The 27,655-nt window shown below is 44.8% G+C and overlaps 2 protein-coding genes across 14 annotated transcripts in view; one reads left to right on the forward strand and one right to left on the reverse strand.

The window, feature by feature from the left end:
* Positions 1-10,933, forward strand: part of HDAC5 (histone deacetylase 5) — a 107,108-nt gene extending 96,175 nt beyond the window's left edge. For 10 of the 12 annotated variants that reach the window (XM_044295918.1, XM_044295916.1, XM_044295919.1 and 7 more), the window contains 14 exons: positions 270-393; positions 2,548-2,681; positions 2,932-3,052; positions 3,405-3,454; positions 3,547-3,654; positions 3,736-3,791; positions 4,213-4,300; positions 4,380-4,499; positions 4,583-4,680; positions 5,259-5,377; positions 6,985-7,118; positions 7,208-7,292; positions 8,862-9,009; positions 9,654-10,933. In XM_044295918.1, coding sequence (XP_044151853.1) covers positions 270-393; positions 2,548-2,681; positions 2,932-3,052; positions 3,405-3,454; positions 3,547-3,654; positions 3,736-3,791; positions 4,213-4,300; positions 4,380-4,499; positions 4,583-4,680; positions 5,259-5,377; positions 6,985-7,118; positions 7,208-7,292; positions 8,862-9,009; positions 9,654-9,693 — 1,425 coding nt within the window. In that variant the 3' untranslated portion in view covers positions 9,694-10,933. The remainder of the gene's footprint in view (positions 1-269; positions 394-2,547; positions 2,682-2,931; positions 3,053-3,404; positions 3,455-3,546; positions 3,655-3,735; positions 3,792-4,212; positions 4,301-4,379; positions 4,500-4,582; positions 4,681-5,258; positions 5,378-6,984; positions 7,119-7,207; positions 7,293-8,861; positions 9,010-9,653) is intronic. The other 2 variants (XM_044295920.1, XM_044295925.1) reach the window with 2 other exon arrangements.
* Positions 10,934-19,332: 8,399 nt separating this feature from the next.
* Positions 19,333-27,583, reverse strand: G6PC3 (glucose-6-phosphatase catalytic subunit 3). 2 transcript variants are annotated; one of them, XM_044297479.1, is made up of 7 exons: positions 27,475-27,583; positions 25,401-25,618; positions 22,334-22,434; positions 22,165-22,243; positions 21,775-21,893; positions 21,257-21,398; positions 19,333-19,854 (listed from the first exon to the last, which is right to left on the reverse strand). In XM_044297479.1, exons 2-7 carry the CDS (start codon positions 25,616-25,618, stop codon positions 19,494-19,496), a joined length of 1,020 nt encoding a protein of 339 aa, XP_044153414.1. In that variant the 5' UTR covers positions 27,475-27,583; the 3' UTR covers positions 19,333-19,493. The 2 variants fall into 2 exon arrangements, with proteins under 2 accessions (XP_044153414.1, XP_044153415.1); XM_044297480.1 differs by lacking the exon at positions 27,475-27,583 and adding an exon at positions 27,392-27,433.
* Between the last annotated feature and the right edge of the window lie 72 nt (positions 27,584-27,655).

Below are 27,655 nucleotides of genomic sequence, written 5' to 3' on the forward strand. Positions count from 1 at the left end.
AAGAGGAATTTGATGAAGCATTTCCAGCTAAAACTGAGTTTCCATTATTTGGTGGAGATTGACTATTCTGCATTTTCAGACAAGGTGGAGACTGATTGCTGTAGTCTTCTATCACATGGCAGGACGGGAAGTCTGCTGCATATTGGGACTTTATGTTCTACCACCATATCTGTTACTACTGTTCTGGTATTGACCTACATTATCAGCCATTTAAGTACCAGCCCTTCTTTCTTCACTAAACGTAGGTTCTGTCGTTGTCTCTCCTACAGATGTTCCCAGACACCCCTTCTCTGTATCAGGGTTCCCTTCCTCATTCAGCTTTAAGTCGCACACAATCCTCTCCTGCAGCGCCGCTCAGCTCCGAGTCACGACGCAGAGTTCTCAGCACCACAGGTATGCCAATCCATTTGAATAAGCACCATGTAATACTACATTTCTCCACTGGTGGCCACTGCCACCAACAGCTTCACTTGGTGATCACCCCTATCACGGCGATCACATTGATGATCACCTAGCCAGTTAGAAAAATGGTTGCATAGATTCAACAACCCCTTTAACAATCATTCATTTTTGCACAAAAGGGTGACCATAGGAAATATAGCCTAAGCCTTCATATCCTTTTTGTGGCTTGTATCATTGCTCACTAGAGCAGTCTAACTATTTACCAGAAACTGATGACATCATAAAGCCATGGAGAACAAAGTAGCCCATTGCTACAGTAGGACATGACTAATTTTAATGAATAGTTGAATTCCTGGCTAATTATTCAGCTTCATTGCTGTGAGCATTGATGCAATATTGCACTTGCACTATTTTGATGGATCCCCCATGTTTGTTCTCCCTGATAAGTGGTTCTCCCCAGTAAATATACATCAATGAGATATCCTGTTCTGTAAAGTTGTTAACAGATCTATTCAGCCACATGCAGCAAAGATATAAGAATAGGATCACTTCATAATTATGTTTCTCCACTGCCACTCATTGAAAAGATTTTCCACTTGTATGGCAGTGGTTGTATTGCGTGACTCTCACAAACTGCTACTCTATATACATTTCTGTGTAAGACACTTAAAGGGGTTTTCCCATGGTTAATGTAATGTAAGGGACCGCTCTCTCTCAGGGGGTCTCAATCACAGATTTTCTTGCAGACAACTGGATTGAAGTCCAAACAATGCTTTATTTTCTAGCACTTTAGCACAATACAGCAACCAAAATAACCCCTGCCCGTCTAGGCACTACCTAATACATTTAACTGACTAGCCTATAAAGGACTGTTCAGACACAGTATCAGGTCCGGCTTCCTCAGCCAATCGTCCAGCAGCCTTCAGGCTGTGACAAAATGAGCACCTGTGGGGTATTGTGGCCCAGAAGTCCTCCTGACTCTGGCCGTGCGACCCTCTCTCAGCAGGCGTTGCTGGGTCCCCCAAACTTTAGGCTTTCCAAGCCTTGTGGCCCCTCACCCCTCCTTGGCTGAGACCACACAGAGCCTTACAGGCTCCCCTCTCAATCTCAGGCCTCCTAAACCTTTCTTTCCCCCAGACTGATACACAAAGGGTTGGTTTTATGCCTCCCTGATTACAGCAGGCCTCACCTGCGCTCAGCTCAGGTAGACAGGAAAACACCCTGGATCTTACTTACCTCATCCAGTTGATGAAACTGGATGAGATACACCCTTTCCGGGACTTTCTCACGCGTTTTTTTTTTTTGCCTTCCTCTGGATCAACTTGCGGGATAACAGGCCGAACTGGATGGACAAATGTCTTTTTTCGGCCTTATGTACTATGTTACTATGTTTCACTGTTCACACCACCACAGTAAAGAATGAAAATCAGACATCATATTGTACATTACAATCACTTTCTAGCAAACTAGATGCATTGCTGTACCTCACTTGGATCCAGAGCTATCCACATTCATTGCTCCAATTGCTCTGCGAGAATTATTTAAGTCTGACAGCTCAGGGGATGTGTCTATTCATAGGTAGCATGTCCTATCTGCTGCAGCTCTCTCCCCATAACTGTCACAGCTTCTAAAAGAAGATCCTGCTGGTGGCACTTGAAGGATGGAACTGAGCATGTGCGTCCACCTCAGCATTGTTACAGATGTGGTGCAATACATACAGATTTGATTGAATAACTTAGTGGCTATACAAAATTATTGATTACATGCAATTACAAAAGTATTCAGATCCAGGGGCTATTTTGGAAAGTGTACAATATTTTTTGTGGGACAAACCCCTGGAAAATAAGCTGATCATACTTTGCCCCACTGCTTAGACCACCAGCATTCAATAATCTGTGGAGGAATCTGGCCGCAAGTGATCAGTCTTCCTGTGTTGCCTCCAGATGAGAAATGAAGTACTACACCGTGCCTGTTGTACTCAGTGGGATGTCCATGTAATATATATATATGTAAAATGTATATGTGAGTTAGAAAAAGACTTTGTAGCTGCTCTTTGGTATGTTAGATTGATAGAAGTCCCGAATGAGGGACCACTGTATAGCATATTTGAAAGTGGCTTAATTTTTCTTTTTGCCTCCACCACAGGTTTAGTCTACGACACTCTGATGCTCAAACACCAGTGTACGTGTGGGGATACCAATAACCACCCAGAACATGCTGGGAGAATACAGAGTATCTGGTCCCGTCTACAGGAGACTGGTCTACTAAGCAAATGCCAGGTGATTTATATGGCAGTTAAAGTTGTGAGCATCATAAATGAATGGCTGGGCAGGACATTATAATCACACAGTGGGGTGGGTCACAGAGAGACTGATTTATATAGCTCAGAGAGTGGATATGATGAAACATTGGTTGTTTGTCTGCACAAGAGGTGTGTAAATATGGGTGTCACTGAGCATCTGAAGGCATATCTCAGGGGCACTCATTGAGGTGAAATACACTAAGTGTGACATGATGTCCCTCTCACAGCGCGTGCGGGGCAGGAAGGCCACGCTGGACGAGATTCAAACTGTACATACAGAGCACCACACCCTCCTGTATGGGACCAGCCCGCAAAGCCGCCACAAACTGGAGAGCAAGAACCTACTGGGTGAGGGGCTGAAGATAAAGGACCTGCTGGGAAGTCAGATGGAGTAGTAAAATTTAGAACTGGGTTCAAATGTAAAATTTTGGGGAGGGCAAACAAAATGTAAAAATAAACAACCCATGGGGGTTGGGGGTGGGGGTTGTGATACATAAAAGGGGTTCATAAGTCTTTATTGTGGAAATTGGAGACTTAGATGGATAATACACCAGAGCACGAAAAGTGTCTCTGTCTTCTTAAAAATATCCATAACATTGTCATTGTCATAGTCCTGAATAGAATAGTGGGTCAAACTTATTTTTTTTTCTTCTGTTTTTAACCTCCGTCTCTCCAACTTTCTTTTCCAATAATCTAATAGGGCCACTCTCCCAGAAGATGTATGCAGTGCTCCCTTGTGGTGGCATCGGGGTAAGTTCTCACCATACGCATTTTCTCCATTTTTTAGTTAGTTGTGGACCCTACTTCAGTGTTCACCATTTAATTCATTATCTCTTAAACAGGTGGATAGTGACACAGTATGGAATGAGCTCCATTCTCCTGCTGCTGTCAGAACAGCTGTAGGATCTTTGCTTGAGATGACATTTAAAGTAGCATCTGGAGAACTAAAGGTAAGTCATATTATAGTGTGAATAGATGTGAGATTAAAACATCTATAAGACCACTGAACTTCCTTCTTTGTGATCTCATAGAATGGATTTGCAGTAATCCGTCCACCTGGACACCATGCAGAAGAGTCCGTTGCCATGTAAGTAAGTAGGGTCATGCTTAGGTCCATCTAGCAACATTGGACGACAAATACATTAGGGGTTATTTATTAAAACAGGTGTTTTAGACGCTGGTCTTAATAAGCCCCTGCGCTGACGATGGCTCCGCCAAAGTTATGTCGAGGCGCCGATAGAAAATGATGAATAAGATGGGCATGCCGGGCCTTTTTTTTAGACCTGGCGTGAGCAGGGAAAAGTCGCAGATTGCTGCACAAATAACCCCATTGTTTTAGTATTTGGCCTTAGAACAGGTGCCATGCCTAATCTTCATTTTTGATAAATTATGAGAATCCTTAATGGAAATGTGGGAAGACCAGCCACAAGATGACCATAGACACTGTTTTCTGAGGGCAAGTCCCTTAATATGGCTCACTGACCCTTCCCCCTCTTTTTGTGATTTAGGGGTTTCTGTTTTTTCAACTCTGTAGCCATTGCTGCCAAACTTCTCCGTCAAAAGATGAACATTGGTCGTATCCTTATAGTTGACTGGGTGAGATACCAAAATTATATCATTATAACCAGCCATTAAATGGCGACTCTGATTAAACTCTATTGTATCCCCTTCATAGGATATTCACCATGGCAATGGAACCCAACAAGCCTTTTACAGTGACCCCAATGTCCTGTATGTGTCTCTCCACCGTTACGATGACGGGAACTTTTTCCCTGGCAGTGGCTCTCCAGAAGAGGTGAGTTACGTTGACTTGGAGAACTTCCAGACAAATGATTCATGGCACCAAATGTGTATGTATCATGTTTCTGTGTTTCACAGGTGGGTGCCGGCAGTGGGGTTGGATTTAATGTGAACATTGCATGGACAGGAGGAGTGGAGCCACCTCTGGGGGATGCTGAGTACCTGGCTGCTTTTAGGTATTGACCTTTACAAGATTTTTTTTTTTTCCTTCTATGTCAGGTGCCTTTAAACTCTTTCGTTCTGAAGGCCACATTTAACTATTCATTGGTGGGCCAAGAGGCCACTCTTGACCATTCATAGTTACACTATCTATATCAAAGACATTCTTTGTTTTGAGTATTATTTCTGTGTGTTAGTGTTTTATTACAAACACACTTGCAATAAAACATAGTATGGGTATCTAAAATATATTAGTGGGGTCACTCCTCCAGGACCAGCAAAAATCCCATAAGGCTGTCTGTGCACAATGTGGTCTGAGAGCAGGGTCTACAGGCAAATCACTGCTAATTGCCAATCTGTGTCTGCACTTGCCAGTCCTCGCTAGTACAGGCTAATTGAAAAGAAAATAGCATGTAAAAGTGCGACCTGGGAATTAGCAGTGATGGCATTCAGATTCCGCTGCTGGACCGCGTTGTGTGTGGGCAGTCTACTAGAGAGGACCCCATGAGAGGGAATATCAATAATTGTTCTTCCATTTTTGTTTTGGCAAATTAGCCTATCACTAGTTGTCAACATGTCTCATCTGTTCCCTCAGGTTGGTGGTCATGCCTATTGCTCAGGAGTTCAATCCAGACCTTGTCCTTGTCTCTGCTGGGTTTGATGCAGTGGAGGGTCACCAAAGCCCACTTGGCGGCTACTCTGTTACAGCAAAATGTAAGCATCAATGTCAAAAATAGTAAAATCCACTATTATATTATATTTTAAGGTTGGCCTATTGAGCTGTGTTGAAGTCCCAGGATTTAAAGAGAATATGAGACAGAAATTATCCCATGAATTAAAAAAAACTTCTTGAGTAATGCAGACCATTATTTTAACTACATCAGTGCAAAAAATACTGCTCTCTGTGTCATTTTCATCCTTTTTCTCTTATTTACTGACCTCTCTGAAGCTCTTGTCTCATCCCCTTTTGTGGGTGGGCAGCTGCATGTCAGATGTGACAGTTAAGCACCTGTATCTCCCAGGAGTGCACTGCAGTAAGCTCTTATTATCACCTTCCTCCTCTGCATATAAAAAAGTCCCTTACACACAGTCCCAGTGATTCCACTAATAAATACCCCTACTGTATTCAGTGTCCCCCCCCCCCAAAAAGAATTCTTCACGATCTAGAGGGAGATATAGCTATGTAATTCTATTAATTAATTTGAAGTAGGGATAGATGAATGAAAGCTTATAGGGGTTATCCAGTACTATAAAGCAGCGGCGGTGCGGGGACCAGGAGAGGCGCATGGAGCGGGGTAAGTATATTCACTGTGCAATATCTTCTAATAGGCCCATATTGTCACATAGCTTTGTCTACATGGCTCATTGTGTGCTGTTGAAAGGTCACCATGGAGGGACATTGATGGTCTGTGAGATCTCGGAAATAGACAGGATGATATCCCAATATAAGAAACAGTCACTATGTGATGGCACTGCTGACGCACCTTTCAAATGATCAACATGCAGACCGGCACCAACTGCAATAAGGTTTCCATTCGCTGTATGTGGTGCTCTGCCTCCTCACAAAAATAAACATCACACATGTATATGGTGGTTCAGAATAGAAGGCGGCACTCACCAGCGTCTTCAAATCATTGCAGCATTTATCCATATCCAAGCGGTACAGGCGACGAGGGCGGACATCCCCTGTACCGCTTGGATATGAATAAATGCTGAAATAATTTGAAGATGCTGGTGAGTGCCGCCTTCTATTCTGAACCTTCATATACAAGACAGCATGATATGATCCAATGGTTTTTGCCGAAGAGGCATCTATGCATACGTTTGGTAATTTGAGACCCATTTGTGACCGTAGCTAAAGGCCACCAGTGTATGGCAACTATATCTACTGTAAAAATATATTGTTCCTATGTACAACAAGATAGCTCCATTGTGGGGGATTACACCAATGTGCCAGTATCATAATATGTCATCTCAACTTGGTCTTGCTTGCTTGTGGTTGTTCCACCAAGACCTGGGTTTGGTTGTAATCACTACCTCTACACCATGTATAGCTATGGCACAGGCGCTCTACCCAACCTAAGACCAATGCAAAGGCAGCTAATTATTATTGTAATGTGAGTAGAATTGTGCAGATTGTTTTGGAACTGGATTATAGTGGTGGTCTTTCACTGATGACCATTTTTCATCGACCAGGTTAATTGCAGGCCAAAAAAAATGAGATAACTGGTTCTGGTACTGTTGGCCAGTAGTAAGCAGTGTCGCTGAACTCCATATGCTCCAATGTGTCAAATCTTCCATTTTGTCTACGCCCCATATAGGTTTTGGACACCTCACTACACAGTTGATGTCTCTGGCGGGGGGTAAGGTTGTCATGGCTTTAGAAGGAGGACACAACCTAACTGCCATCTGTGATGCCTCTGAGGCTTGTGTGTCTGCACTTCTGGGCATGGAGGTGAGAACGAGATGGTGGGATGGGAACAGCTCATGAGAAGTGTTGGTGGGAGCCTTACTCATGCTAACTCTTATCTTCTTGCTCCAAAGCCTGCACCATTTGATAACAGTGTCATGCAGCAGAGACCCAACGCCAACGCAGTGACCACTCTAGAGAAAGTCATCACTATCCAGAGTGAGTGTCTGTTTTCAGGGATGAGATGGGGGTCTTCACCTTTACAATATGTCAATAGGCACCATTACTAAGTATGGGGAGAGAGGAAAAGATACAGTTCGGTATATTAATGCAAATGTCCAGAAATTTACTTTATAAGTGGGAGGCGATTCCTGCATTTTGACGTAAATATGTAGGTCAATACAATTGCGTGGGCACAGACGTGTCCATTCAATTGTCAGCCGGAAGGCAGCTATGTTTTAATGCTGCCCTGCAATACTAATGATCATTTAACTCCTTAGCAGCTGTCCCCATTGCAGTTGCTAGGGCTGACCGTGTTAAATTAACAACCCTGGGCTCCAGAATTTTAGTGCACATTTCTGAATATTCTGCCATACAGACTTGTTCCCTTGACTATATTATATCCTCAAGGAAACGGCTATTTTCGGCCCTTGAAAGGGCTGTGAAAAAATTCTGTTCAATATAAAAGACCTGTTAACTATTTTCAGCATGGCCTTACGATTATGACAGCACTAAATTAGTATAGTATTTTTTATGTTTGACTATTTTTGCATGATAAAAAAACTTTTTGAAAATTTGTTTTTGTTTTGTCTTTGCTTTTTATTAACCATTGATGCAGCTTCTTGGTTTTTGCAGGACATGTTGTAGCTTTCATTGGTACCATTTTTGGGGTACATACTGATTTGACTTTTATTACTTTTTTGTCCATTTTAATACGGCATTCACTATGCAGGATAAATAACATTCATATATAGTATGCGTTGTTACAATTGTAGTGTTACCAGTTGTGTAAGCTTCTTTTATACATAAATGGATGGCCGACAAATATGTGACCACAGCAGGGAAAATGTATGCTTAGATGCCACTTCCTTGGTGATAATAGCTAATCGCCTCACTGACTTAAAAAAAAAAAAAAGGGGGTTTTCTGGTTTCCAGATATTGAAGATAGGTCATCAGTATCAGATTGGCAGGAGTCCGACTCCCGGGAACCCTCACCAATCAGCAGTTTAAAGGGGCCACAGCACTCGTGCTACAGATCCGTTTATCTGTATACTGTCTAGATGGCATCCTCAAACTGCGGCCCTCCAGCTGTTGCAAAACTACAACTCCCAGCATGCCCGAACGGCCTACAGGTATCAGCCTACAGCAAGGCATTGTGGGAGTTGTAGTTTTACAACAGCTGGAGGGCCGCAGTTTGAGGATGCCTGGTCTAGATTATAGCGGCGGTGCAGTGGAATTTACCTGAATGGGACGAACAGATGTAATTACCCAGCACCACCACTACAATGTTGACAGCATGCAGGTAAATACTGAAGAGGACGCAGAGCTCGCATGGGAGCCATAGCCCCTTTCCACAATTGATTCATGGGGATGCCGAGAAACGGATCCCCACCGATCTGATATTTATGACCTATCCTGAGGAATGGTTATCAGTATCCTGAAACTGGACAACCCCTTTAAGGCACAATTTGACCCAGTCCTTGAGGGATTAATAGATACACCAGTAAACTAGGAATTGAACCGTGGAAGGACTCCAGAAGACAAAAATGCTTTCTTTATTTCCCACAGGCAAGCATTGGAGCTCCTTAAAAAACATTGCTCTCAGCCACTCCATCTTGGAAGCACAACGAGGTGAGGTGGAGGAGGCAGAAACTGTTATCGCCTTGGCATCATTATCCGTAGATACAGAGCAAAGCAATACAGACTGTATCTCCAGGTAACAGGGAGGGTGGTATATGGCATGTTTTTTCCCAGGCCACGTCACATATGAAAAAGGTTGTCCAGGGTTTATTAAGTGATGGCTTATCCTCAAGAAAGGGCATTACTAGCTGTTTAGTGCGGATCCATCATGGATCTGCACAGACGGATTCGCACTGATAATACAACCGCATGCATCAGTTCAGAACGGATCCGTTTGTATTATCTTTAACATTGCCAAAACGCATCCGTCTTGAACACCATTAAAACTCAATGGGGGACGGATCTGTTTTCTATTGTGCCATATTGTGCCATATCCCCATTGACTTACATTGTGTGTCAGGACGGATCCGTTTGCCTCCGCATCGTCAGGCCGACGATGCAAGCAGCGTTTTGGTGTCAGCCTCCAGAACGAAATGGAGGTGGAACGGAGGCAAACTGATGCATTCTGAGCGGATCCTTATCCATTCAGTATACATTAAGGGCAAAACTGATCTGTTTTGGGACCGCTTGTGAGCCCTGAAACGGATCTCACAAATGGAAACCAAAACGTCAGTGTGAAAGTAGCCTAGAAAACCCTGGACATCCCCTTTAAGATACAATATTGTGACTGGTTAGTTTATCCGTACAGCAATTACTAATTCCACTTCTGTGTTCTTGCAGACCATTGGAAGAGCCCATGGAGGATGAGCCGGTGGCCTAATCCCCTTCTTGGGGACTCCACACACCACAATCCTTTTTTTATTTTCCTTTCTTAGTTTTTGTTATGGTGATCGGTTTATTTTTTCTATTAAAACCAAGAAACAGACAAAAAAAAAAAAACGAAAGAAAAAAACAAACAAAAAAAAAAACGCCAGAAAACTCAATGGGTCAGATGTCATGTGTCCCAGTGGGCAAGACTAGCACACCCTCCCTCCCTATCCTCGGGACCCCTCACTTACACACCATGCTCGGTCTGGTCTCCTCACTAAATGCTACTGCCAATGTCTCATTGATCTGTGCCTCGTACATCACCAATGCACGCATAAGGTCCCTTTAATTGTGCCACAAATCTCAGAGTGTACCCATCACCTATCCAGTCAGCCATGTTGTGGTCCGAACTGACTGAGGACTAGGAGCCAAGGAAGCAGCTTGATGAATATTGTTTGCCTCACAAAATGGTTACTTCCAATGGGTTCAGGCAACATATGCACTTTATTGACACCCCCTCCCCCCGATCGGTTCTGACATTTATTCTATCAAGACAAAAAAAAAAGGGATACTATTTTTTGTAGACTCCTGAAAATCCCCATTTGCGAGAGTACCAATATTTAAAATGAGCTTCCTCAGGGTTTGGAGAGATTGCTGCTTAAACACAGGTATTCCTAACCTTAAAGGGGTTGGCCAGTTTCCTATATCGTGGACTTATCCTGAGGATAGGTCATCAATATAGGAAACTGGCCAAACCCTTTAAATGTGAAGGTACACGTGAATTAATAGAAACTGCGATAAATATGAGAGCCTATAGGCCTCATCTAAACAGCCAAAATGCTGCCTTGTTGACCATAGCAACCAATGACATTTCAGCTTTAATTTTCTAACCTGCACTGGGAAAATGTAAGCTGAAATCCCATTGGTTGCTATTGGCAACAGCTGCTCTGCACCAGTTTATATAAATGAGACCTATCTTGTAGATTGGGATTTATAATACTGGCGTATGAGGATGCGTGGAAGTCGTTCAGGACAGTCTTTACTTGCTTTTTTATGCCAAGAATAGCATACACTGCAGCACTGTTCTTGCCATGGAAATGCATTAAAAGATCTATTAGAAGTCAATTGGATCCATCAGAGTTTGTTCAGAACCATGTGGAAATGGATCCAGCAGAATTGTCATGACTCTGCTAGGTTGGATTCACACACTGGGGAAGATTTATCAAAACTGGTGTAAAGGAAAACTGACTTGGTTGCCCATAGCAACCAATCAGATTCCACCTTTCATTTTTTCACAGCCTTTTTGGAAGTTGAAAGGTGGAATATGATTGGTTGCTATGGGCAACTAGGCCAGTTTTCCGTTATACCAGTTTTGATAACTCTCCCCCACTGTGTTTTGTGGCATTTCCTTGGATTTTTATGGGTCATAAAAACGTCAGCTTTAAAGGCTATGGACACCTTTGGGGCCAATTCTTTTATCATTGCATTTTATTAATTTTGAGCTAAAATCATTATTATTTTTTTTCAGTTGGGCTTTATTGTAAAAAATCTACAGTTTTCCCACTACAGTTTTCAGTTTCAGTGCATTTAAAGACCATCGCTTTCTGCCTCACACTGAATCTGTCAAGGAGCTTCTCCAACCGATCGATCTGTAGCCTTTATCTCTGAACTCCTGACTGATTATAAACATTCATTATAGATAAATGCTTTTCAGGCCTCATGCACACGACCGCACCGTCTGCAAAACACAGATACCGGCTGTGTGCGTTTTGGACTTTGCAGAACGGAAGGTCTGGCCCTCAATAGACCAGTCCTAACCCAGTCCGTGATACAGACAAGAATAGGATATGTTCTATTTTATTTTATTTTTTGCAGGCCCGCAGAACGGAGGTACATATGCGGACAGCACATGGAAAGCTATCTGCATCTTTTGCGGCCCTATTGAACTGAATGGGTCCGCATCTGAGCTGCAAAAAAATGCGGCTCGGAGGCAGACCCATAAAACGTTTGTGTGCATGAGGCCTCAGACTGATAAGAATATGGCTTAATTGAGTGTTTATGAGCTGTTAGGAGTTCAGCGATAAGGGCTATGGATCGAGCAGTCACAGCAGCTCCTTGACGGATTATTTGTAAAGGGTGCCATAGTCTGTTAAATGCACTGAAACTGAACGTAAATTAATAAAGACCTATTAAATAAAAGGATTTTTAGCCCAAAATGTGTAAAATGCAATGATAAGAAAGTTTTTTGAAATGCTGAAAAAAGCTTGTCAGATCAGGCGCTAACAAGGCCTGAGACGTAACGACAACATTTCTGACTACTTACCTGTGTTTATGGAGAATATCCTTCAAACCTATTCCTTAAATGGTTGTCCCACAATTATTATATTAAACGCCTGACTTGTGGGGGAAGGGGGCTCCATCTTTTGGGCAGCCCAGTTATTTGGGGGAACATGCCGTTTTTGATCATAAGTGCGATTGGAAACCGCTTGCTTTTGGGCTTGGCAAGAGACTGGAAATTCTAGTCTGAGATATCTTCTTTAAAGGGCAGATTTGTACCAACGAAACTGGCTGTCCTCTGTTGCATGTGTGCTTGGCAGCTGAGGGCAGTCAGTGCAGTTGACCCTCCAGAGCAGAATGCCATATCCCCCCCCCCCCCCCAAAAAAAAATGCCCTAACAAGGAAACCCCTTTTACAGACAAGTTCAACATGAAAAAACTCCCCATTGGACGCCAATCCCTAGAGGACATGACAATAAGTGTCCCTCTACATGTATGTGTATGTGTGTATATGTGCATCTTACTCATTAACCATGTCATTGTCCCAGGGTTGGTATGTGCGTGTCTGTTAATGTGAACTATACACACAGCTCATACAGCTATTCAATTGGAGAAGTTTTATCCTGCCAAGGACCAAATTGAAAGAATTGTGGGGATTGAAGGGTTTCACTTTTGCAATCTTTGAGATATTTATTGCTTCCCCCCCCCCCCTTTAATTCATATATTATGTTAATAATGAAACTCTTTGACTGCTATGCAAGTCAGCCCTCTATAAGACAATGATGTAGCCGTCAGGTGTAGAGAATCCAGTTCCGCCACTTCCGAAGACCTAGGGGATGCCAAGCTCTGATTGGAATTTTTGGCCTTTTGGCTTCACACTACACACTTCTATGGACAACCGGGTTTATATTTAATATGTTGAGATCTATTTCTTTGACATTTCCTAGGATGGAAACACTACTGATTCAATAAATGTATAGAGCGTTAGTGCAGCCATTCTGCAGGTTGAGCCAGTGAACCAACATCAAAGCCAAACCGCAGTCCAGTAACATTATAAATCTATTATTCAATATGAATTCCTGTCTCAGTGACCACCTTCTAAGTACAAAGGTGTCGCAGGACGTTGCTGGAAGCCACATTAGACAAAAGCCTCTATATTCCGAGCACACTCTGTGGCTTCCTGCCCTGTACGACATGAAATGGCCATTACCCAAACAAGACGGCAGGATATCTTGTAAAAATGTAGTTAATTAAAGGGATTGACCAGGATAAGAAAAACATGACTACTTTCTTCCTAAAACAGCCCTACACCTGTCCACAGGTGTCTGGTATGGCAGCTGAGGTCCACTGAAGTGAAAGGAGCTGAGCTGCACACAACCTGCGGACAGGAGGGGTTCCGTTTCTGGAAGAAAGCAGCCTTATGTTTTCTAATCCTGGACAATCCCTTTAAATGGGGTTTCTGATTCTAAAAATTATAAATTTAGCGGAACACTACAAACTATCCCTCTTCTTTTGTCAAATATTTTTCTATGGACAGTTAAAGGTTTTCCCATTAACAACATTTCTCACCTATCCATAGGATTGACAGAGATAGCTGAGCCACGCCACCATTAGTCCCATAGATGTGAATGAAGCGGTAGTCACGCAGGCACAACACTGGACCATTCACACAGGGAATTCAAGATTCCTATTTTCATGACAGGTGGGGGTTCCAGCGGTCGGACCACCAACAACCATAAACTTCTCACCTATCCTGTGCATAGGTGATAAATGTTATTAATGGGAAAATAGTAAGATAAGAATTGAGCTATAATGATTGTCAGAGATAAGGAGCCATCAGCTGAGCTGCCCGACGGTACACAGTAAAAATACAGATCCTGCTACTAGAGAATCTCAAGGCTGTACAGAGAAAGGAGCGCAACATTTTTAATAAAGACCAATTGAAAAAGTGATTTTAGCTCACAATAAGTTGCCAAACATATGAGACATGTTCTTGTACGGTCCTTCTGCAGAAGTTCAGCAGGGATGGGTTCAGTAGTGCCCACCAAATTTCTTTTATTAGGGCATAGGACTTTAGGTGCCATGTGTCAGGTGAACACTTGCTCTACCTAGTACTCAATGGAGAGCTGCAGTGAGAGGTCACATGAGTGTAAGGCCCCATGCACACGGCCGTTGTTCAGGGCCGTGTGCGGGCCGTGGAACCGCGGCCTGGATCCCTTCCTGTGAGCTGGAGCGCACGGCGTCACTGGTTGCTATGACGCCGTGCGCTCCCTGCTGCCGCCGCAATACAGTGATACACTGGTATGATCTATACCAGTGTATTACTGTACTGTGCCGGCAGCAGGGGGCGCACGGCGTCATAGCAACCAGTGACGCCGTGCGCTCCAGCTCACAGGAAGGGATCCAGGCCGCGGTTCCACGGCCCGCACACGGCCCTGAACAACGGCCGTGTGCATGGGGCCTAAGGCTACATGCACAGGACCGTATGTTTTTTGCGGCCCGCAAAAAAAAACAACGGATGACATCCGCATGCCATCCCTTTTTTTTTTTTTTATCCATTGTAACAATGCCTAAAATGGACAAGACTAAGACATGTTCCATTTTTTTTGCGGGGCTACGGAACGGACATACTGATGCGGACAGCACACGGTGTGCTGTCAGCATTTTTTGCGGACCCATTGAAATGAATGGGTCCACATCCTATCCGCAAAAAAACGGGAACATAAACGGAAACAAACAACGTTCGTGTGCATGTAGCCTTAGGCTGTGTTTTTTATTTTTAGAAGAAGAGATCAGCCTGTGACATATATAGCGTCTTTTTTTTTTTTTTTTTTTACCACTAAATCATGTACTTTACCAGTTGGCTCAGTCTGGTATCTCCTCCGTGCAGATGGCCTTTCAAAGAAAAATACTGTGCCTCATGTAAAAAAAAACTAGTACACGCAAAACCTGATGGTGTTGCCCATAGCAACCATAATCCAGTGTAGGCTAAAAAGAAATGGAAAAATCGGATTGGTTTCTCTGGACAATGATTAGCGCCATACTTTATAGTTGAAGGCCCAATGTTCTCAACCAAGTGTAATATCAGATTAATACACTACTAATGGATGCTCAACATATTAAATAGGAGATTTGGTCACGGACGTTGTTTACATTATACTTGTTCCTTCCGAGGCCAAAACATTTCGGAATGGAGGGGGGGGGGGGGGGGGGGGGGGAAATGGGATCAGGTGCGGGTGGATATACCTTTGAAAATGTCTTAAGGCTCCTCTCACCATCACACGCAGTGGACTTGTGCAACTGTCTTGTAATTTGTCGTGTAAATAAATATATATATTTTTTTCTAAATTAATAAAGAAAACCTCACATGTTGTTCGGCAGTATTACGTGCAGAGTCGGGGGCCTCTGGGTGGACTCCATGAAAGGCTGGTCCACTGTAAACCCCCCTTTTTTGTGTGTCTCTATGTCTCCCTCACATGCTGTGGGTATGAATTTTCATCTGAGTATTTTGTAATATGTCCTGTTTGTCCTTGTATAAATAAAAATGTGCTCAGACTTGCAGAAAACCCAGTGGGTGTCTGATTTGGGGTGAGGGTTAAGAAAGATGACTGAGATTATTTGTTTAAGGCTATAAGCCCATGTTCACACCACATGATTAGATCAGCAAATTTAAGGGGTTGTCTCACTTCAATTGCATTTATGATGTAGAGAAAGTTAATATAAGACACTAATGTATTGTGATTGTCCATATTGCCTCCTTTTCTGGTTTGATTCATTTTTCCATCACTATACACTGCTTGTTTCCATGGTTACGGCCACCGCTGCAGTGCAGATACGAGGTGGCCAGGATCGGATCTGCTGAGCATGCGTGTCTGTACACGGTCCCGGCCGACGCCTTTTTCTATAGCGTGTAAGCACGACCACTGCTGCTGTATTGCAGGGTGGTCGTAACCATAGAAACGAGCATTATATAATGTGATGGTAAAATGAATGAAGCCAACAGAGGCAGCAATATGGACAATCACAGTACATTAGTAAGTGCCTTGTATTAACTTTCTCTACATAATAAATGCCATTGGCTGAAGTGAGACAACCCCTTTAAAGGGAACCTGTCATGTGGATATTTGATTATAATCTAACTAATTATATACAATCATTACCTACTAAAAAGTGCCTTAGATGTATTCACTTACTGGTGTGACAGATGGTTACCTCATAATATACACACAAAGATGCCGCATGCTAATGAGCTGATTTGAGTCCGGCGTGATGTCATTGAGTCCAGCGTATATTTAATTCAGAGCTATAGCCACTCCCCTGCCCACCTGCTGCTGATTCATATGGAAAATAACTGTCAATCAGCAGCAGGTGGGCGGGGAGAGTCAGGAGCTCATGAATATTCAGGACACATCATTATCAGCTGGAGCTTTTCAATACAAGATGTTGGCAGATTGACTGGGTCAATTAAAGAAAGCGACCCAGCATTTTGCTAAGCGAATCAGTCACTTATTTATGTTGCCCTTAGTTAGGACACCATAAAACTGGTGACAGGTTCCCATTAAGGTTACATAGTAAAATGATGTGCTGTTTTTTTCAAGATCTCTGCTTGTTGTCATTAGAAGAAACCTACATTGTTTACTCACATGACATACAAATCTGTCCTGGTCATGTGATGGAGGTGCACGGCTCGTTACAAGGGACAGCTCTGCTAACTGAACTGCAATGTGTCCATCACATGACAGACTGAAGGTTTCTATGGAATGACAGCAAGTGGAGATCTTGCAGGAATTGATGCAGAAAATTAGACAATTAAAGAATGTTTCATTATACAAAGTATTACCCCTTTAGGGTCCATTCACACATCTGTATGTGTTTTGCTGATCCACAAAACACGGACATCGGCAATGTGCGTTCCGCATTTTGCGGACCGCGGATCACCGGCACTATAGAAAATGCCTAATCCTGTCCACAATTGCGGACAAGAATAGGACATGTTCTATTTTTTTCGGGAACGGAATTGCGGACCCGGAAGTGCGGATCCACATTTCCGGATAGCACATAGTGTGGCCCCATAGAAATGAATGGGTCCGCAACAGAATTGCAGACGTGTGAATGGAGCCTTAAGGGGGTTGTCCAGGTTCAGAGCTGAACCTGGACATTTCCTCTTCTTCACCCAGGCAGCCCCTCTGAGTGGAGCATTTCATGCTCCGATGCTCTTCCTTCCGCCTAGCAGTGTTTCCGGTGACATCACTGGCACTAATGGGCAGGCTTTAGCGCTACCCTAGGATGTTTTACAGGCTAAAGCCTGCCCATTAGTGCAGGTGACATCACCAGGCTAACTGCTAGGAGGAAGTCTCCATCTAGCATTCCCATACAGAGACCCGATATGTGACCATATCTGCTGAAAAATCCCTTTCTCTGCGCAATTCATGCTCCAATGCTCATCCCAGAGGGGCTGCATGGGGTGAAGAAGGGGTTATGTCCAACCCCTTTGAAAGACTTGTGTTTTCTGTATCTCCATGTGCTTACAGAAGGTTTATTACTGAAATATTCTCTCCCAAAAGTATTGCTGTTAAGGGAAACATATGGTACCTCCCAGAGGCAATATAAGAAGCCACATGGCCTATGGCTCTGTACTGCGGACCTATAGGGACTCGGTATGCCACCATACTGGTCTGTGCTAAGAGCTTTCTGCATGCACCAAAGATGGAGAGAAAAATGCACCAGTTTGTGTCCGTCCACAGATGGAGAGAAAAATGCACCAGTTTGTGTCCGTCCACAGATGGAGAGAAAAATGCACCAGTTTGTGTCCGTCCTTTCAGGATCATGGAATACTATAAAGAATGATTATTCTAATTATCACCAATGTCCCATTCATCCACATCTCACTAATAGGGACCTGGAAGCTGAGATACTTGCTCGGTCAGCACACTGGAGAAAAAAATCATTATATCTTCCTCTACATACCGTACTTTGGAAAGGAAAAAAAACAGCAAAAATGTACAGCCAAGACTCCTGTATATGTGATATATAGTCAATTCAGAAAGTCACAAATTTCACATTTTGTTATGTTGCGGTTTTGTGCTAAAAAAAATAAATAAATCTAGTTTTTCCTCATCATTCTTCATTCAATACTCCATAGTGAAAAAGTGAAAACAGAATGTTCGAAATCTTTGCTAATTTACTTAAAACGAAAAAACATAGGCCCTGATTTATCATTCCTTCACTCCAGAATTCTTGCATCAAAAAAGGCGCAATGTAGGGCAATTGCGACTTTTTGCACTCGCTTGCGCAAAACTTTTGTGTATAGAGCTGAGGACATGAGTTGCTAGATGGCCGCTAAGCACATCCGCAATACCCAGTCCCCTCTGTGTGCTTTTATTGTGTCAAAAAAACGATTTGATCCATATGCAAATTAACCTGAGATGAGTTTAGTGTAAAGGAGCCCAGCACCGCCGCCCATCCTCAGAATCTCCTCCTTGCTCCCCGACGTCAGAAAGCCAGAGCGCCGTAATCTCGCGATGTGCGAGTAAAGGTTGCATGTGTGTGGGGAGTTTCTAAGAAAAAGCTGTTGGCCAAATGGCTGTTAGGGCTCATGCACTCGAACGTATCATCTTTCTGTGGCCGTTCTTTTTGCGGACCGTATACGGAACCATTCATTTCAATGGGTCCACAAAAAATGTGCATTCCGTATTTCCGTTCCGCAAAAGAATAGAACATGTCCTATTATTGTCCGCATAACGGACAAGGATAGGACTGTTCTATTAGGGGCCAGCTGTTCCATAAAATACGGAATGCACACGGACGTCATCCATATTTTTTGCGGACCGCAAAATACATAGAAAGTGTATGGCCACCTAAGGCTTATTTTCATTGTCTGAGGAAATCAAAACTTTAAAGAGGACCTGTCGCCTCTCCCAACATGTCTGTTTTAGCAACTACTTCAATTCCCCATACAATAATCATTCTGGAATATCTTATATACTGTAACTGTATGACAGTCCGTTCTTCAGTTACTGCTACTAGAAGCCTGCCCCCCTCATACCCCAGTTGCAAAGTCACTAATACATTTTTATCAGCAATAGCTGAGAAATGGACAGGTGCTCCAGAATCATCATTGTATGGGGAATACAATTATTTAGGAAAACTGACATTAGGAGTGATGCCAGACTCTCTTTGACCGATTTTTAGAACAGACAATATTATAACACAACCATATTATCTGACTGCCATTTTGTCTGTGGTTCTTATGGCTGGCAGTTTAGGGGCTGTGGACTATTACTATCTACTTCAACAACGTTTTACTAATAACTTTTATGTATCTGCCCCCCTTCGTGTTGCACTTGTACGTACAGTTTGACTGTCATGACATAGAATAGGGTGGAAAATCCCTTTACTCGTTTTAACAGAACAGAAACTGAAATATTTAACATCCAGAGTTTCTTAAAAATAGGAACAAAACAAGAAAATTCAAGTCCATCTTTCCAGTAAAATCTGAACCTCAGCAGATCATTTCCTGAGCGACAGTCCGGTTGCCTTAGTCTCTTTTCTGCATAGTCCCCGAGTCCAAGCCCCTTACAATATAAGGGGACAGAATAATGACAATTAGGGGACAGGTACAATGGCGCAGAAAGTTCAGCAGGTAGTAGAGCAGAGGGGGCGATACTGGAAGTGGGAGCGCTTGCTGGAGCTTCAGGAAAAGAACTGACAGCAGCAGACAAGTGCCCCTTTTACGCCAGCTTGGAGTGTCTGTGTGAAGTCTGATGAAGAGTGGGCAGTGCAGGGCAAGTCCCAGTCCTAGAGCGTTCCCTGCGCTCCTCGTCACTGATGAAAAGGGTCTGGTCTCTGGCCGTATCCATTCCGTCTTCATACACCATTTAGAGGCCAGATGGATGGACCTAGCACCAGTCAAGAAACAAAAAGAATTAAGGGGGTTGTACTTCTCACTCTAAGGCCTCATGCACACGACCATACCGTTTTTTATTCGGTCCGCAAATTGCGGATCCGCAAAACACGGAAGCCGCCTGTGTGCCTTCTGCAATTTGCGGAACGGAACAGGCGGCCCATTGTAGAAATGCCTATTCTTGTCCGCAAAACGGACAAGAATAGGACATGTTATATTTTTGTTGCGCGGCCACGGAACAGAGCCACGGATGAGGGCAGCACACGGAGTGCTGTCCGCATCTTTTGCAGCCCCATTTAAGTGGATGGGTCCGCACCCGAGCCGCAAAAACTGCGGCTCGGATGCGGACCAGAACAATGGTCGTGCGCATGAGGCCTAAAGCCTCATTCACACATCAGTGATTTCCAGATGCGGCTCCAAGCACAGAACAGGTGCAGATCTTTCCCTTATACCTTATGTCTGTGTAGCCACCAATCCAGGTTTTGGCTCACTATAGCTACATGCACACAAACATATTTTGTTTCCGCATCCGTTCAGTTTTTTTTGCGGATAGGATGCGGGCCCATTAATTTCAATGGGTCCGCAAAAAATGCTGACATCACACCGTGTGCTATCCGCATCCGTATGTCGGTTCTGTAGCCCCGCAAAAAGAATACAGCATGTCCTAGTCTTGTCCATTTTGCGGACAAGGATAGGCATTATTACAATGGATCCGCAAAAAAAACGGATGCCATGCGGACATCATCCTTTTTTTTTTTTTTTTGTGGACCGCAAACCACATACGTTTGTGTGCATGCAGCCTATCACTGATGGAAATCACTGACGTGTGAATGAGGCATAAAGTGTATTTTCATCAATTACTCTAGCTCCCATTCCTCCTTGGATTGTTTTTTCTTCAGATTTACCTCATTTGCAGTTTTATCTTACCCCCCATGCTTGAATCCTACTTCTTGGTTTCGAAGTGTCTGCTGTCCTATCATACGTTCAGGCCGTGAGACGTGTCCTGACAGAACACGTGACACTAACCACGCTCCTTGTTCTTACCAATGACGCTAGTGCGTCCTACATTACAACACTCCAATGCAGGACGTAACCTACAGCAACCGAATATCAATAACTGATTTGCCACAGGCAGTTTTGATAAATGGTGGGGAAAGTGGTATAACTACGATATCTGTTGGGTGGGATACATTGATATTAGTGCCACGGTCCCTTTAATGACTGCCTGACAATATTGTACACTGTCTGCTTATGGGCGCCTTACATGAAATATTGGGAATCGTGGCAGATGGTATGGTCCATCCACTTGCCATGTCACCCATTTAGGGACACAAGGAATTCTCTAATCCTGTCATGTAATAGCACTGTATCCTATGATATGTCAAGGTGATACTCACCATGAAAGATCCACTCCGCACGCACTCATTCCCCAGTACACAAGAAGAGCCCCAAAAAGCAGACCCATTGAAGACCGTACAAAAAAAGCAAAACTACGGTCGTGGGGAGCGTTACGTTGCAAGAAGTATCCTAAGAGCACACCTGGTTGAGAGAAATGTAGTCTAACATTACATCATCATCGTATCAGGTAAGACAGAAGAAGAGAAGGAGCCATAGGAAGGGCAGGGACTATGCATTTCTATGTAGACTGGATGACTCTGTGACAACCCTATAGATACATAGCAGCTTACTTCCAGGATCTGACTACAGGAAGATCAGGGATGCTTAACCTGCGGCCCTCCAGCTGTTGCAAAACTACAACTCCCACTATTCCCTGCTGTAAGCTGTTTGGGCATGCTGGGAGTTGTAGTTTTGCAACAGCTGGAGGGCTGCAGGTTGAGCATGACTGGTTAAGAGCATACCAAGAAATGAATGACATGGTGAGACTCAGCTGTCATCTCACCATGATATCACTTACCTGTAAAGATGCCAGCGACAACCTGGTGGGGGAAGTGTGCTAGGATAAGGAGTCTGGACACTGCAATCCCCACCATCAGTAAACTGTACAATATGAGTGGAAGAGTCCGGCTCATGCCCCTGAACAAGATAATTCTATGTTAACATTTGTGTACCTGGTGTGTATGGGACCAAGGTCTATCAGAAGTGTACTTGTTGCCGAAGGAATTCTGCCCACATCAGTGGCAATGTTCTCACGTAAATTAGATTTGGAGGGGATGGGGTTTATATATGATTGGAAACCCCATGTAACATTTTCAGCTTGAGTCTGGAGTTCTTCTTTAATAACATACAATAGAAATAAGCAAGGGCATTCTAGGATAGTCTAAAGAGCAGGTTCTTTGTGTCTCACCTCTGTAACCGGTCAGTGCAGAACATTATTATGGGCCACAGAGCAGCTCCGGTGATCATGCAGTGTCCTGAAGGACTTCCTGAGAACAGTATTTAGGGTTAGTGTCACATATCTAGTCCATAGCAGCTATATAACATGTGAAAAAAATGGGATACATGTCTGCACTGACCAGGGCCCGTCTCACAAGTGGAAGGAAACTGCTTTAGGTTATAGACGTCATGTAGACCACTTTCATGGACCCACCAGAATGGCCGCTCACCGAACAGAAACCTGTGGATTGAGAATATCAGGCCTTATACACATGACTGTATGTTTTTTGTGGTCCGCAAACCGCAGATCGGCAAAATACACAAAACGGCCACTTGCATCCCGCACTTTTGTCGGTTCACATAGTAGAAATGGCTATTGTTGTCCACAACACGGACAAGAATAGGACATGTTCTATCATTTGTGGGACGGACACACTAATGCAGACAGCAAACTGATGACGGGCCTTTTTTTTTTTTTGTCCCACAGAAACAAATTGATCCATGTCTGAACGGCAAAAAATGAGGATCAGACGGGGACCAAAACTATTGTTGTGTGCATGAGGCCTAAGAAGAGCTAAGTGTAATATCATAAGGTTAATAAATCGCATCGGAACTCATCTAAAAATTTTACTTGGAGTTGCTTCTTCATAGGGCTAGCATTGCAACAAGAGCAAACTAAGGCAACCCCTAGAGAAGCTGCTGACCGTACGATATATACCTTAAGATGCTTGAGGGGTCACAAATTTGTTATGTTCTAGAAATAAGGCCTAATAGTTTAGTACGTCTCTATGAAATCTCTGCAGTGGTCAGCTCCAGACACTCCTGATGAATGGTATGCAGTGTCCTCCAGAAACAAGGTCTGTATATTAATTAGGCACCCATACGCCATGGTCACCGATGCTCAGCTCTCGGCACAGTGTTACGTTGCTGGTGGTTACGGAAGCTCTGGAGATAGACTCCATCTCCTCCATGTCTGCGGCAGAATTTAACTTTCACTGTCATATGAAGTAGAATGGTCCACACCCTCTTACACGGGGCAAGTTCTCTTTTCTTCCAAAATGATTACAGTAATTCCATAAATAAAGTTTTCTAAACGCATAATATTTCTAATACACTTTTTGTCCCCAAAGTGCCCCCATTTTTAGATTCTGCCACAGGTCAAGTGACCTTTCACATTAAATTTTTCGGCCTATCTAGGGACATCCTGTTTATCTCATGACTTAGTGAAGGAGCTAAAAGTTGCAGCCCGGTATATGGGACATCTTTGGTGCCGAGCTGCAGTGAACGGTCCCAGCAGAGGTACGGACACTGTGGCTTTGTCAGGAACTCGGGTGGTGAGTGGTTGCAGTGGGAAGCAGGGCAGCAGGTTGAGAGACACACTGGCTGTGTCAGACCTTGGGTGGTGAACGGCTACGCTGCGAGGATGGGCAGAAGACCGAGAGACACACTGGCTGTGTCAGACCTTGGGTAGTGGCTGGCTATGGTTGGAGGATGGGCAGAAGACCGAGAGACACACTGGCTGTGTCAGACCTTGGGTGGTGGCTGGCTATGGTTGGAGGATGGGCAGGGGACCGAGAGACACACTGGCTGTGTCAGACCTTGGGTGGTGGCTGGCTATGGTGCGAGGATGGGCAGAAGACCGAGAGACACACTGGCTGTGTCAGACCTTGGGTGGTGGCTGGCTATGGTTGGAAGATGGGCAGGGGACCGAGAGACACACTGGCTGTGTCAGACCTTGGGTGGTGGCTGGCTATGGTGCGAGGATGGGCAGAAGACCGAGAGACACACTGGCTGTGTCAGACCTTGGGTGGTGGCTGGCTATGGTGCGAGGATGGGCAGAAGACCGAGAGACACACTGGCTGTGTCAGACCTTGGGTGGTGGCTGGCTATGGTTGGAAGATGGGCAGGGGACCGAGAGACACACTGGCTGTGTCAGACCTTGGGTGGTGGCTGGCTATGGTGCGAGGATGGGCAGAAGACCGAGAGACACACTGGCTGTGTCAGACCTTGGGTGGTGGCTGGCTATGGTTGGAGGATGGGCAGGGGACCGAGAGACACACTGGCTGTGTCAGACCTTGGGTGGTGGCTGGCTATGGTGCGAAACTGGCCAGTAGACAGTTTTAGAGCCTGCTATGATTCATGGGAAATGTAGTTTCAGCATTTAAGGAAACACCACACATTAGCAGAATGAGGACGTAAACAAATAGCATGTGACAGGATCCGTGAAATTGGATAGCTTTTTCTTTTACAAATAATTGTGAAATCTTGTCTGTTGCATTACAGGATCCACTTTTCCAGTCTCTTCCTGGTCCTGCAGGGACTGGACGCAGCCGGGATAGGAGCAGCGTTGGGACTGCAGACAGTTGAGTGGCCTTTTTTTATGTTCAGAGGGACAAACTCTTGAATTACAAAACTGCTGTATTAGGGTATTAGCCAGACATGCCAAAAATGAAGAAACTAATCCACTAGCTCATCTCTATTAGTACACCCCTGTAATATGAGAGCCATCGAGACCCCTGACTGCAGTAAGGTTTTGACTGCAGTAAGATGCGTCCGCCTACACATTTCCACTGCAGCGGCCACAACATGGTAAATGTAGTATTAAAGGGGTTGTATCATGTGGACGCAGTTAATACAAGCCACTTACTAATGTATTGTTATTGTCCATATTGCTTCCTTTGCTGGCTGGATTCATTTTGCCATCACATTACACACTTTTCATTTTCTCTCTGGTGGCCGGGACCATAGCAGCGCACAAAGGCCAGTGCTTTTTTGTATAGTGTGCAAGCACGGTCACTACTGCTGGATTGCAGGGTGGTCATAACCATGGAAATTAAAAGTTTATAAAGTGATGGAAAAACAAATCCAGCCAGCAAAGGAGGCAATATGGACAATCACAATACATTAGTAAGTGCCTTGTATTCACTTCCTCTACATTATAAATGCCATTTGCTGAAGTGGGACAACCCCTTTAAATGTGGCCATCAAAATGAGTAGTCGTCCTTGTACAAACTGGATGGACAGAGTCTGCCAGAGCGACAGCCGCTGCTAGTTAGTCGCTCTCTCCTCACAGAAGGGGAACCTGAGCAGGTGTCCCCTCTACAATGTCCAAGTGCCCTAACAGGACATAAGAATTTGTTTTTACTAGGTGCCCTGCACCCCACAAAGTCATTTTCCCAGTGTATAAACTACAGGTTTTTAACTCACCACTTAAAGACAAGATTCAGCCACTCGCAGATGACGCCCTGCCACAGGACAGTGACTCCCAGTTGATGATGGAGAGCAAACGCCAGAGGAAAGTAGAGTAGAAATATGCAGCCGGGATCCCCGAGGTAGGTCACCCACAGCCAGAAATCCTCAGTGCCATGGAGGTGTTCCTGCAGGTAACCAGCCAACGCCACGCCAGCCCTGTGCACCTCATCCATCTATAATACAGTAGACAGTCCAGGAATAGGTCATCTTTGCCATTAACACCTAGGGTGAAGAATGCCACAGCCAGGGGCGTTGCTAGGCTAAAACATTTGGGGCCTGCCAGGCAGATACAACTGTGTTGCCATCCTCAGGACGACAATACAATTGAATCTAATGCACTGCAAGATCTAAAGGACCTGTAATGACATCACAGATCGTGTGATCAGTGCAGAAGGCAGGGGTTGAGAAGGACCTGTGATGATGTCACCATCACGTGACCAGTGCAGGAGAGGACGGCAGTGAAGAGAAGAAGCTGTGGTGATGTCTGCTACATGAGGAGAGGTAAGTGAAGGGAGAGGCGGAGCAATGCTGGGAGTCAGGGGCGTTGTTAGGTCAAAACATTCGGGGCTTGAGCCCTGGATGTTTTGTCCAGTGCCCCGAATGTTATGCTGGTAGCATTTTTTTATTTGGCTATTCCAGGGCCCTTTAATATTGATTCGATCTAGGCAACCCACCACAGATCATCCCCCTACCCCCTTCTACTTGTTCCGCTGATCCGGTACTTGCAGGCTGCGCGGGCACGAGTTCAGTCACTTCAGTGCGCAATCTCGTCCTACGCAGGTGGTCACGGGTCTTGCGGGATCACGCGCTGCAGGATGGGATTGCGCACCGAAGTGACTGAACACATGCCCGCGTAGCCCGCAAGTAGCGGATCAGTTCTATGGAGTGCCGGCTGGGTGTACACAATGCACTACAAATGTGTGAATGGACCCTAACTGTCTGAACAGTGTGGTCTGACTATAGGAGCACCTACCAATTATGAGAATGGGGGTCCCGTGCCCCCACCCATATAACTGCACCAAGGGTTGAGCATGTGTGCTGTACTCATCTTTATGGCAGTACTATAGAGATGAATGGAGCATCAGGGTGCACATTTCTGCATCTCTCCATTTAAGGGATTTTTGGGGATTAGAGTAGGTGGGGGTCCGATACCTGGCACCACCAACGTTCAGCTGTTTGACGAGGCTGCGGAGCTCCCATGATCACTGCGGCTTTCTCACAGCATGCCAAGCACAGCGCCATCCATTGTATAGTGGCTGTGCTTCAGCCTCAGTCACTTGAATGGGTCCGAGCTGTGTCTAGGCCAGGGGTAGGACGACCGTAGTGTTTTGCGGTCCGCGCATGGCCGGCACTATGATAGAAATGCGATTGTGGACAAGAATAGGACGTGCTCTATCAATTTTGCGGGGCCGCAGCACGGAACAACAGATGCAGACAGTCCTCATCTTTTGTGGTCCTATTGAAATAAATGGGTCCACACCCGTTCTGCAAAATTGCGGAACAGATGCGGACCCATTCATATGGTCATCAGTCCAAAAGCAGTGAACTGAGAGGTGGCCGCGCATGCGCAGTATGCTTGTCCATTCACTCTTGGTTGGCTAGTTTCAGAACTCAGCAGTAAATGATGTGCTCTCCTTGGCTTGGGGGCCTCCATTCTACAGCTATGAGCAGTTTCCAGAGGTGGGACCCCACGTATCTGAGAACGTCCATTACAACGCGCCATGCGTTATATGTGATAGTCTCCGATACCACGTGTCAGACATGCTCCTATACATGTCTATGTGACTACCTATAAGCAATGGGGGGGTGACCACGAGGGAAGCTGAGCCCAGGCAACTGCCAGTGAATGCTGAGCCTTGTAGTCCCAGAACTGCTGCCCAGTGAGAAGTCCTGGGGGCTCCTATGCTTTACATTATCAGCACACAATATATCTACAAGCTGCGCACCTTTCCTCCCTGCGCAATTCTCTCTGCGTCTCCTAGAAACGGACCCTGAAACACGTGACCACTTCCTAGCCCCGCCCACCTACCGCTATAACTCCAGCCGCCGGGTACACAGGCAGTTATCGCAGGCAGTTTGAAGGAGTCGCCTCGCTCTCCTCCCCGGTGATTGACACGTCACTAGCCGCGCCCCTCAACCTACGTCACCCAACAGACTCAACCCAGGCCCCGCCCCTTCTACGCAAAGCCAGACACGCCCAATCTTGCGTG

Source organism: Bufo gargarizans, chromosome 6 (assembly GCF_014858855.1).
Source record: "Bufo gargarizans isolate SCDJY-AF-19 chromosome 6, ASM1485885v1, whole genome shotgun sequence".
Lineage (NCBI taxonomy): Eukaryota > Metazoa > Chordata > Amphibia > Anura > Bufonidae > Bufo > Bufo gargarizans.

What these genes read in the sequence shown, in the direction of transcription:
- G6PC3 (XM_044297479.1), bottom strand. Translation starts at nt 25,618, where the DNA reads ATGGATGAGGTGCACAGGGCTGGCGTGGCGTTGGCTGGTTACCTGCAG. An exon ending in CTGAATCTTGTCTTTAAGTG is followed by an intron (nt 22,435 to 25,400) that starts GTGAGTTAAAAA and finishes CTCAATCCACAG; the next exon opens with GTTTCTGTTCGGTGAGCGGC. An exon ending in TGCACTGACCGGTTACAGAG is followed by an intron (nt 21,894 to 22,164) that starts GTGAGACACAAA and finishes TATCTTGTTCAG; the next exon opens with GGGCATGAGCCGGACTCTTC.